Source organism: Callithrix jacchus, chromosome 3 (genome assembly GCF_049354715.1).
Source record: "Callithrix jacchus isolate 240 chromosome 3, calJac240_pri, whole genome shotgun sequence".
Lineage (NCBI taxonomy): Eukaryota > Metazoa > Chordata > Mammalia > Primates > Cebidae > Callithrix > Callithrix jacchus.
In genome coordinates, this window is record NC_133504.1 from 23,105,373 (window position 1) to 23,118,285 (window position 12,913).

The 12,913-nt window shown below is 38.1% G+C and overlaps 1 protein-coding gene across 6 annotated transcripts in view; it reads left to right on the forward strand.

Moving 5' to 3' along the window:
* The window catches only part of DDX60 (DExD/H-box helicase 60), a 116,534-nt gene that overhangs the window by 45,555 nt on the left and 58,066 nt on the right, over positions 1-12,913 (forward strand). For all 6 annotated transcript variants that reach the window (XM_054252798.2, XM_035292697.3, XM_078366311.1 and 3 more), the window contains 8 exons: positions 2,771-2,937; positions 3,604-3,762; positions 5,195-5,344; positions 6,209-6,328; positions 7,785-7,880; positions 11,327-11,442; positions 12,294-12,436; positions 12,576-12,685. In XM_054252798.2, coding sequence (XP_054108773.2) covers positions 2,771-2,937; positions 3,604-3,762; positions 5,195-5,344; positions 6,209-6,328; positions 7,785-7,880; positions 11,327-11,442; positions 12,294-12,436; positions 12,576-12,685 — 1,061 coding nt within the window. The remainder of the gene's footprint in view (positions 1-2,770; positions 2,938-3,603; positions 3,763-5,194; positions 5,345-6,208; positions 6,329-7,784; positions 7,881-11,326; positions 11,443-12,293; positions 12,437-12,575; positions 12,686-12,913) is intronic.

Sequence of the window (12,913 nt, forward strand, 5' to 3'; positions counted from 1 at the left end):
GACCAAATGCTACATACACGCTGTTTTTTCCTATTCATACATACCTATGATAAAGTTTAATTTCTAAATTAGGTACAGTAAGAGATTAACAATAGCTAATAATTATAAAAATATACTGTAATAAAAGTTATATAAATATAGTCTCTCTTCCTCAAAATACCTTTTTGCACTGTACTCATCCTTTTTCTTCTTGTGAGAATGTGAGATGATAGAATGGCTGCATGATGAGGTGAAGTGAGGTGAATGATGTAGGCTTTGTTGACCTTCAGATGATACAAAAGGTGCAGGATCTTCTGCTTCAGGTGATCCTGCATCTCTAAGCCATGATGGAGCACATGATGGAGGAGACGATATTGATGATTGGGGACCTCCATACTTGAAAGATTTCTGATGAAATCTTTTGGAAGAACAACATTATCAGTAACTGTTGTCACTTTTTTTGGATGTTGTCTTGCTCTGTCACCCAGGCTGGAGTGCAGTGGCATGATCCCAGCTGACTGCAACCTCTGCCTCCCAGGTTCAAGTGATTCTCTTGCCTCAGCCGCCCAAGTAACTGGGACTACAGGCGTGTGCCACCATGCTCAGCCAATTTTTGTATTTTTAGTAGAGATGGGGTTTCACCATATTGGCCAGGCTGGTCTCAAAATCCTGACCTCATGATCTGCCCACCTCAGTCTCCCAAAGTGCTGGGACTACAGGCATGAGCCACCGTGCCCCGCCACTGTTTCCATGAAGGTTGCAATTCTTTTGTGATTATATGGATGACTTTAATGCTGTGTTCCAATGAGAATTGTATTCCATAATTTTTTCTTATTTGTTTTTTCTTTTTTTGAGACAGAGTTTCGCTCTTGTTACCCAGGCTGGAGCACAATGGCGTGATCTCGGCTCACCGCAACCTCCACCTCCTGGGTTTAGGCAATTCTCCTGCCTCAGCCTCTTGAGTAGATGGGATTACAGGCACACGCCACCATGCCCAGCTAATTTTTTATATTTTTAGTAGAGACGGGGTTTCACCATGTTGACCTGGATGGTCTCGATCTCTTGACCTTGTGATCCACCCGCCTCGGCCTCCCAAAGTGCTGGCATTACAGGCTTGAGCCACCGCGCCCAGCCAGTTTTTTCTTTTAATATCTGTGTAATTTGAAACACTTCAGCAAATTCAGGTTCTGCTTCAGGTTCTTCTTCTTCATCTTCCTTTATAGATGACTCAATAAGTTCTTCCATTTCCTCATTTGTTAACATTTCTTAATGAACTTCATTATGTTGTTTCACTTCTTTATCAAGCACTTTGGCAAATCCCTCTCTATGAGTTAGTCTTGCTGCATGAATTATTTTCCTAACTTCTCCAGTGATCCTCAAGAAGCCTTGACAATCACTCAGGGCTTCACTCCATAAATTCTTCCAGCAGGCATTTATAGTTTTTGGGTTTAATTCATCCATCGCATCTTTGGTGATTGTTATTGCATCAGCAATGGTGAATAATTTCCAGCACATTATTATCTCCAGATTAGGGTCTGCATCAATTGCTGATGGAATGTAATCAAACACCAGGCAGTTGTATGTGGTTTGACAAAATGAGTGATGCCATAGTCAAGGTGCTGGCAGGTGCAAAACGAACAACTTTTAAAGTTGTGGGGATAGTTAAGGGAGCCGACAAAAATGGTGAGGCACCCTGGAAGAATCTGTCATTCACTTCTTAGACCAAAGAGTAAACATTTCCTTTTTGGGTAACACTGTATTCCTGCTTGCCTAGCATGCTGAGTCCTTTCAAAGCTGTTATGGAAACCATGTGCTCTGCTTATAATTTCCATAGCAGGTAGTAAAAAAAGAAAAGAAGAGTCAGAAAGAGGAACATAAAGGTGAAAAGGGACCACATCAGGTTGTATAAATTCACAGCAAGTGAAATGATCTTGTTCCGTAATACCTCCAAAGTGACAGTTCTGAGCAAACCTGCTTTATCTGTCAGTTTTGAGCATGTCCACACTTGGATCCATTTAACACATGACCTCCATGTTCTCTCCAACACCCTGACTCCCCCCCACACACACCTATTGTTTCTACTGCTTAATTGGGACTGATCAAGTGTTATGCATTGTTTTTCCAAGTGCACTGCTCACAAAAGCAGTGCATAACACTTAATCAGTATGAATTGTATTACATTTCCTTTGTGGCCTCTTACTGAATTCAGCAGTTGTTTGATAATATTGTTAAATAAGTGAAATATAGATTGATTACAAGAAACCCTGACAAGATAAATATGAAATGATTAGCAGAGCAGAGGAACAAAAATGATATGTATAAATATAAAGCAATGGAGAGAGATTAGCAAAGTCTTGAATGTGACAGTTGAAATAGATGGATTGAATTGAAGGGCTGCAGTGATTACTCCAAATACTTACCTGTGGGCAACAGTAGGACTCAATACATGTTGCTAAAGTTTTAATCAGATATTTAAAGTCATAAAGATGTTATCTTTGAACATAGTAGAAGAAATATGAAAATAATAGAGAAAAGATTGGTTATGAGCTTATTTATATTATGAACTATAATTTTTTCCCAACACTGACATAGCTACATCTCAATAATCCACAGAGATGATGAAGTGTGGATAGTTGAACTTGAACTTTATTTTATTTGGTCCTTTCTACTCCAAAACCTCCACTACTGCCAAGTAAGATAGTAAGGCCATGTGGATGATTAATCTTGGATAATCAACATGAATTATTTTTGATGGCCTTCATAACAATTTTATTGTTTATTCTTTGCCAAGGTAAAACCACAAAAGATTTAAGTGTAGCTGTTCAGATGATGAAAAGGATCCACTCCTTGATGGAAAAATACTCAGAGCTTTTACAAGAAGATGATCGGCAACTCATAGCCAGATGCCTCAAGTATCTGGGATTTGATGAGTTGGCAAGTTCTTTACATCCAACCCAGGTAATATGATCAGAATAGCTCAATTTCAACAGGGTCATTATTAGGTATACATAAAGTGTTTTCCAATATAGTCATCTCTTCCAGATTTTTGCTTTTTTTACAGAAAATAATATTATTAGTAGTAACACAACTGCCCAATCTAGCAAAACATCTTAAAGCTATAGTGTGATTATTCAATTGTCTTTAAATATATCAGCTACAAATATCATGACGTATTTTTTTTTTTTTTTTTTTTTTTTTTTTTTGAGACGGAGTTTCGCTCTTGTTACCCAGGCTGGAGTGCAATGGCACGATCTCGGCTCACTGCAACCTCCGCCCCCTGGGTTCAGGCAGTTCTCCTGCCTCAGCCTCCTGAGTAGCTGGGATTACAGGCACACGCCACCATGCCCAGCTAATTTTTTTTTTTTGTAATTTTTAGTAGAGACGGGGTTTTACCATGTTGACCAGGATGGTCTCGATCTGTTGACCTCGTGATCCACCATGACGTATTTTTGAAAATTTTTATGTCTACTATTTTTTCATAGTTAATACAATGATTTTAAAAAATTAAGTTTAAAAGGTGGTAAAATGCTTTTCATAGAAGGTGCTCAGTAATAAATGTTTTACTTATTTCAGTGCTATTCTAATTCAATGTCATTTTCAAAATGGACTTTTAAAATAATACAGGATGCAGAAAATGATGTAAAAGCAAAGAAAAGGAATAAGTATTCCGTTGGCATGGGACCAGCTCGGTTCCAGCTGCAATACATGGGCCATTACTTGATACGAGATGAGAGAAAAGATCCGGATCCCAGGGTCCAGGACTTTATTCCCGACACATGGCAGGTAATACTGCAACTGAAATAAAAATTACTGTATTTTGGTGATGTGGAGGAAGACAGCAAACCACACTGCCATGTGTGTACCTGTGAACAATCTTACATGTTCTTCACATGTACACCAAACCCTAAAATTCAATAAAAAATACCAAAAACAAACAAATAAATAAATTAATTAGAAAAGCAAAAAAATTACTGTAGTTTCTTATTATATGTGATCTCAGAGGTTTCTCAGTATTGTGGCTTTACATATTATGTTTGGCATGAACTTTCTAATGTGATTTAAAGATACTTTGTTTTTGAAAATGTCAAATGTGGACAATTTTTCCCCATTTAAAGAAGGTGAGATTTTCTTTTATTATATAGACCATTTCCTTGGAGGTGCATTAATGGATTCATATGTTTAGCTCTGATGGTATCTCAGTCATTCAGCTCTATTATTATGGAGCAGCCTCCAGGTTTTTTCTATGTCAATAGAATTTCATATGTAAATATATAAATGGCATAAAGAAATTTGGATAGTTTAAATAGTAGGCACAGTTGTTTAGATATTTACACATTGCATCTGTCACCATGGTAGGTAGCTATTCTAAAAATGTATATAAAATTAATACTCATGGATATAAAATTTAGAAGAAAAGGATGCATTTCTACATACATTGAACCATACAAACTTGCAGATAAATGGAACATATTAACCTACAACAATGCAATTTTATAACTTCAGTTCTAGTAGACTGTCCCCTTCAGAATCTGACTTTACCTTTCTTAGGATGGTGGAGTATGTTAAAAAGTTCATGCCGGCTTTTCATGAGCAGGAAGACTGGTTCCTTACTTCAGTGCCGGATGGGAGGCAGTAATGCTCTCCATTATTTCCATTCACATTGTGACTCTTCTGATGCCTAATTCCCTCTGAGGTGTGTCCAGGAGTGGACCAGTTTGGGTTTTGAGGTGTTTTCCTACCTTCTGTCTATTATAAAGGCTTAGAACCATTCTTTGGCTAGTCAACATCTTGATGAATGAAAGCATAGACTGCAGGGATGGAGCTCTCTCATGCCTGGCATGCTTCTACATAGAAAGTAGAAGATAAGTAGTAAAATAAAGAATGTTTGATGTTTCTTCTCCTCAGCAATTGTTTTCACCATCAGTCAAATACATAGTGTCTACTTCTTAGAACTTACGTTCTCAACCGCACTTATTAAACAACAAATAATTACAAGACATCTTCTCTATAAGATATTTTGTTCAGACATCCTCTCCATTTTTCAAATATAAAACCCACCTTAGAGATGTTCAGAAGCATAAAATAACATGAGATTTTCAGATTTTCCTATAGATCCTTTGAGGTTCAGAAAATCCTGTTGGAAGTCTATTAATAGATTGTCTTTGTTTTGATGACATGCTGTTCACTTTCTTGACACAATGGTCTGGCCCTGCAGCGAGAGCTCCTTGATGTGGTGGATAAGAATGAGTCAGCAGTGATTGTGGCCCCAACGTCCTCAGGCAAAACCTATGCTTCCTACTACTGCATGGAGAAAGTGCTGAGGGAGAGTGATGACGGGGTGGTCGTGTACGTTGCACCCACAAAGGTAGCTCTCAATATTCTCTTTCATTCCTGAACCTACTCTTTAAGAATAATGAACATGGTCACATGGTAGATCCAGTTCACTTCATTTTATTTATTTATTTATTTATTTATTTATTTTTGAGATGGAGTCTTGCTCTGTTGCCCAGGCTGGGGTGCAGTGGCATGATCTCGGCTCACTGCAACCTCCGGCTCCCCGGTTCAAGCGATTTTCCTGCCTCAGCCTCTGGAGTAGCTGGGACTACAGGCACATGCCACCACACACAGCTATTTTTTTTTTGTATTTTTAGTAGAGATGGGGTTTTACCATGTTGGTCTGGCTGGTCTTGAACTCCTGACCCAGTGATCCATCTGCCTCAGCCTCCCAAATTGCTGGGATTAGATGCGTGAGCCACCGCACCTAGGCCACTTCATTTTTTAATCTACATTTTCTTGTTGTAGTTTCTGAAGCTAAAATAGCATATAAATACATATACATATATATACTTACATATATATACACACACAAAGATATACATAAAATAACATATATGTATTCAAACTTTAGACATCGGGGAAAACCACCAAATATAGGAAGCCTAATTTTTTTCTGATGCATAGGCAACGTTTTCTGTTTTTTCTTCTTCCTTCTGATGAATACTTTTTAAATTTCATTTTACTTTAGATCGAGGTTTATCAGTGGGTTTGTAGGTTGAGTCGACTGTCTCAAAGAGAACATGTTACTGTGTTTAGCGTGATGAGTTGATGAAAGGGGTTACTCAGCTTTCTGCACTGAAGGCGGGACACACTTTTAGATGGTTCTTCTTATCTTCTGAGATTTCAACTCTCCCTATTATGTGACGAATGGATCTGTTTCTTTGTCAATCAGGCCCTTGTTAATCAAGTGGCAGCAACTGTTCAGAATCGTTTTACGAAAAATCTGCCAAGTGGTGAAGCTCTCTGTGGTGTTTTCACCAGGGAATATCGTCATGACGCCTTGAACTGTCAGGTAGGGTATTTTAATTAATAAGTGTGATATCAAATTATATAACTGCACTTATGTGTCTCTTTGACTAGAAATTCAACATCTTCACAAGGCCTTGTGAAAATAGTTTCCTTGAATTTATGAAAGACAAAATACTTTTAGAGAAAATGTAATATTTCAAATAGTGAGAACTAGAACTCATCTTTTTTTAAGGACACTGAACTTTGGATTTCTGATTTCATTTATAGTTTATTGCATCATATTGGTTTATAAATGGATTCAAAATGATCTAAAGAATGATAAGTAATGGGACTGGGCATGGTGGCTCATGCCTGTAATCCCAACACTTTGGGAGGCCGAGGCGGGTAGATCACCTGAAGTCAGGAGATTGAGACCATCCTGGCTAACACAGTTAAATCCTGTCTCTATGAAAAGTACAAAAATTTAGCTGGGTGTGGTGGCACACACCTGTTATCTCAGCTTCTTGGGAGGCTGAGGCAGGAGAATCACTTGAATTTCGGAGGAGGAGGCTGCAGTGAGCCAAGATCACGCCACTGCACTGCAGCCTTGGTGACAGAGTGAGACTCCATCTCAAAAAAAAAAAAAAAAAAAAAAAAAAAAAAAACAGAAAGAATGCTATGTTATAAAAAATTAACAAACCTCAATTTTTAATCAATTACTTTTTCTTCATAAACGTCTGTTAAGGATACTCATGATTTAGCCAATGTTGAATTAGGGATAGTATACCTGGTGTTAAATTGTAGAAAGTTTTCACCCTTATGAACTCACAGATCAACAATTAAGAGTAAATAAAAGTGAACACATGATTATAGAACATTGCATGGTAGACGTGGAGATGTTCTACCCAGATTGCCTTTCAAAGAAGGGCTTGATGTGTGGAGTGTGGTTAAGATAGATACCAGCTATCAGCTCCCCCAGTTCTACCTTCACAGTCTGTACCCTACAACCGAGCTAAGTAGAGGTATAAACAGTGGACTGAGCAATCCTCACTCCAGAACACCAAGCCAGGTTGGCTGAGGCTCCATCAGGCCTGCCTTACAGCGAGGCTTCTCTTGCTGCTCATTTCTGCTTCCCTGCTCTTTTCGCACTTGTAGATTCTTAATAAAATCTTTCAGTCCAAACTTTATGTCACAGTTAGGTTTTAAGGAACCAAACCTGTGACCATGAATAATTTCTATTTTTAAACTCTGAATGCTCATAAAGAAGAATGTAAACTTCAAGTCTGATTTTCTACCATTTTTTGTCTATCAATATCAGCTTTATATATGGTTCAAATGACGATAGGACAGTTTTGATGAAACCCTGAATTATCAGAAGCAATGTTATATGTGTGGAGTGTGGTTAAGATAGATACCAGCAGATATATTCAGGACTCATAGTCTATCTTATATATTCTTGTAACTATGTTTACACATAGTAACTGCTCAAAATGTTATTTCACACAATATTATTTTTGTAGGTACTTATTACGGTGCCTGCCTGCTTTGAAATTCTGCTGCTTGCTCCTCATCGCCAAAACTGGGTGAAAAAAATCAGATATGTTATATTTGATGAGGTAGGTTTGGTGTTATTTCTCTGCTTAATTTCCTTGTGTGCATATGCATAGTAATAAATATATTTGGTGATTCAGGACATCTGTCCCCTTGGATAGAGTTCAGATTGAGAAGGCCCCCTTTTTTCCCCCTGAGTGTTTTTTTCTAGGAATTACAGTTTTTCACTCTCTTTTCCTGTTGTGACTCAATAGGATATAATGGTACATCCTGCAGAGTTCTCTAAGGGAGAGGAAACTTTCATTGACAACTATTTCAGAGGAAGTAGAATTCAACCATCCTGGCCAAGTTTCCTAGGACAGAGATTTCAATCCAGTCTTTTACCTCTAAAGTGGAGAGCTTATAGCTTGCAGCGAACGCCAAGAACGATGTACTCAGACAGTTCCAGCTGAGCTGGAACTCTTCCAAGAGTGTCCACCCCAGCATTGGTCAACCAAGTATTTGTGAAAGGGCTTGTGTTAACTAAACATTCACTAGATGGTCATTTGAGGTGGGTTGCTGAGGCACCTGTGACCTTGTACACACTCAAACAGCATTTTCAGGAGGCTGTTTTCAGCGTTCGTTATCACACCACATCCTCCACTCCTTGGCCTATTTTCAGGATCAAGGAGTTTCATTCCCATGTACATATAACACACACACAGTGCCTGAATATTTTTCCTTGCCCGACCTCAAATGCCTTGTACATAAGCTTGAATATGTTGCCTTGAGCTCCCACAGAAAGCAAGTAATTTTTGGCTCTAATGGTGATGTCAATTACATAAGTTATTTATCAGTCATGATCCCAACAGATATTAAATGACACCCTTGAAATACAGTAATTCAAGAAGGGCATTTCTTTCAAAAGGGTGTGTGAGGGAATCCATAAGGGTTAGTGAGTAATCTAGAGCTAGTAGTTTACCTCTAGGCGTGGAAGCATTAAGAAAAGGCAAAAGGAGATTCCAATTGAGTTGGCCATAGCTGACTGAGTGAGGAACATAGGTGATTCAAGGCTGCTTTGCAGGAAAGAAGCCAATGGTACAATGACCTCAACCTCATTCTCTCCACTTCTAATCTCTGGCAAATGACCTCCATGAGCCAAACCCAGTGGAACCAGAAGTTATAAGAGCCCTTTTGAGGAAGTGCCTATAGATCAGTTTCCCTGGGAAGAGAGAACAAAATGAAAAGCAATGTAGATTTATAGCAATGTATCGGGACAAAGGAAAGATACTTAGCAAAGTTAAATTGCAGCATTAGTAAGAATATCTATTGGTCATGGGCAGTGGCTCGCACCTTTAATCCTAGCACTTTGGGAGGCCAAGGCAGGTGGATTGCCTGAGGTCAGGAGCTCAAGACCAGCCTGGCCAACATGGTGAAACCCCATCTCTGCTAAAAATACAACAATTAGCAGGGCATGGTGGCGGGTGCCGATAATCCCAGCTACTCGGGTGGCTGAGGCAGGAGAATCGCTTGAACCTGGGAGGCAGAGGTTTCAATGAGCTAAGATCATGCCACTGCACTCGGCCTGAGTAACAACAGCAAAGCTCCGTCTCAGAAAAAAAAAAAAAGAAAGAAAAAGGAAAGAAAAAAGGAATATTTATTAAAAGAGATTTAAAACACTGTAGAAAGATATATTATCTGACTCCATGGAATTTTCCATTCAAAGGGGAAAAGGTTAACAAATCTCTGTAACTTACCTTTTCATTGCTGTAAACTTGGAGCTACCAAATAGGCTGTGCTTTGGATTTGTTTGATGCTGATTTATTATATTTATTTATAGTTTATCTCATATTGCATCATGAAGGCCTTGAATATTCTTGTTTTAAAAAATCCAACAACTTTGTATATGCAGTCTAGAACTTTGATTAAAATCTCATCTCAAAACTCGGAAGTAATATGACTTCGGGTATTTCAGCTTTTCCAATTTTATATGAGGAATAAAACAGAAAGGTCTTAAAGGTTAACATCTATTCTGGCAGAATCAGGGAAAAGTACTGTCTAGTGCAAAGCGTAAGGTCAATGTTTGATGGAGTGGTATTTTATATGACTAGGACAAGCCCACATGGGCAGTGGGGATGCATGTTCTAAATAGATATATAATTTGGCTCTGATAGTAAGTCTTTTTCAGTTGATTGCCAGGCATCATAATTTAATCTGTTTAACGAAGACCACATTTGAGACTCTTTTCTGAATCTGGTTTGATTTGCTCATCCATTCATTTACTTGGCAGATATTGAAGGAGTGCTTCCTCGGGGCAAGGCTTTGTGTCAGTGGCTAGGAATAGAATCTTCAGGTCTAAGGTTACAGTTTACTTAATACCTTCTCTATTAGACACTGGAGCTGACAGCAGTTTACTCAAGAAAGAGGAAATAAACAAGTGAGCTCAAGGATGATGGTGCCAGCCCACGTTGGTGCAAACCGGGAAGGGAGAGAGCAGGTTGTTGAGACTGCAGTCATGGTAGGGTGGTGGGTGGAGGCAACGGTGGAAGAAAAGTCTTTTTTTTTTTTTTTTTGAGATGGAATCTTGCTCTGTCACCCAGGCTGGAGCACAGTGGTGCGATCTCAGCTCACTGCAACCTCCACCTCCCAGGTTCAAGCAATTCTCCTGCCTCAGCCTCCCAGGTAGCTGGGACTACAGGTGCACACCATCACACCCAGCTAATTTTTTGTAATTTTAGTAGAGACAGGGTTTCACCATGTTGGTCAGGATGGTCTCGGTTTCCTGACTTCACGAGCCACCTGACTCAGCCTCCCAAAGTGCTGGGATTACAGGCATAAGCCACAGTACCTGACCCAGAAAAGTCTTTTTTATGGAGTGCCATTGAGCTGAAACGTACAGTTTGAATAAGAGAGGGTAAGATTATTGTAAGCAGAGGGAACAATAAATGGAAAAGCTCTTAGGTAGGAACGGTGTATTCAAGGAACAAAAGAAAAGGTAATTCTTTCTGGACTGCAGTAAAGGTGGAGATAGTGGTTTGAGATAAAGCTAGAGAGGCAGCAGTAGCCAGATGATGCTAGCTATTAAACATCCCATTAAGGAGTTTATAATTTATTCCACATGCAAAGGGAAGATAGTAAAGCAATTTATTTGGTGACATGACTTGATATAATTTTTCTTTTGGCTGTGATGTGTAGAATTTAAAGGCGAGTAGGGACGCTAGTATAGTAGCTGAAGTAGCTCTATATGTGAATGTCACATTCACATATAGATGCTGAATGTGACAGTAGCTTGGCTGGTGGTAGACATGAAGAGAAATCCATTGATTTGAGACACATTTTTGAAAGCAAAGTAAAGCAGAATTGTTGGAGAATTGGTTGTGGGGATTTTTAATATTTCTTTAATATGTCTTTAAATTCAGTCACTTAAAGGCAATGGGAAGGCATGTGTGAGAATTTCAAGATTCCGTGTCTTACTTTCAGTTGCTCCTTTAAATCAGCTTTTGAGTCGAGAATTTTTTTTTTTCTTCAATAGGTTCATTGTCTTGGTGGAGAAATTGGAGCAGAAATCTGGGAGCATCTCCTAGTTATGATCCGATGTCCCTTTTTGGCCCTTTCAGCTACCATAAGTAATCCCGAACATCTCACCGAGTAGGCATTATGTTCCAACTTGGATAGAGTGTTGATCTGTTTTAATGTTTGAATTTCATAATTTCTCTCTGGGTTCTGAAGAGCTTCATAATTTTCTGGTGAATTTAATAGTTTATTTCTGGATCTTCAAGAACCTGCACCTCTCTACACCTCCTGGCCACTGCTGAGGAAAATCAAGTACTTTCCCACCGAGATCTGCAACTGAGTAGGAAATTTCCCCCATCCCAAAAATGGTTCATCAGAAAAGATATATTTATGTTCCTTTTTTGTTCTTCACCAAGAAATAAAAAATAAAATGCTATAATAACACCCTCAGGCATGGGTCCTGTGATCCATTTTCCTAGTTTGTAGAGATGCTTAGAAAGATAGCAAATCCTTATTAGTTGAAAGCACCATATCATGTTGCCATTGGGCTTGATTTTTGCCTACTAAAAACCATTTTTTTTTACTTTATAATAATATGTATTTACTAATAATGATCATATAACACCTCCTGCATGCCTAGTACTATTCTAAGTACTTTACATGTATTAATTCATTTTAAATACCCAGCAACCCTTATGATTTATGCTTACTTCCATTATTACTATTACATAGTCACACTTACAATATCACTACCATATTTCCATTTTGAAATGTGAAAAACTAGGAACAGAAAGAAGAAGTTATTCAATCAAGAGACACAGCAATTAGTAAGAAGGCTGGGATTTAAATTCAGGTAGTCTGGCTTCTGAGTCTATTCCTCTAAGTACAATTTATAAGGAACATGAAATTTTCTTTCTTAAACTACTCAATTCACAGTAAGTAGTTCCATGTTCTGCTAAATAATATGTACATCTGTATTTTTTAAGGTGGCTACAATCAGTAAAATGGTACTGGAAAGAAGAAGATAAAATAATTGAAAATACTGTTACTTCTAAGAGACATGTGGGTCGTCATCCCGGTTTTCCCAAAGACCACGTGCAAGTAAAACAATCATATAAAGTTAGACTTGGTAGGTTTGATATATTTATATAAAGTTTGCCTTTTGCTTTTTATTTTTATTTTTAAATCCACCATTATCCATCTTAATTTAAATGTATTTCATTCATTATATTTCCATCGATGTGGAAATTCTTGCTCTTCATTTTTAGTGCTCTATGGAGAGAGATACAATGATCTAGAGAAGCATGTATGCTCAATACAAGGCGATGACATTCATTTTGATCATTTCCACCCATGTGCTGCATTAACAACGGACCATGTAAGTAATATTTTGGCCATATTTGTTCTGAGTCATTTAAAATACTTGTCTATATTATAAACAAAAGCTGCCTAATTGATACTTATCAGAGTGATAGAACTACAGAATGACAGAAACTGATACTTTAACCTTGACTTTAAAAATAACAAGAACATTCTTTCTAATTTTAATTGTCTGAATAATGATTAAAAACTACTACAGATTTAACCTGAAGGTTTTGCTATTTTT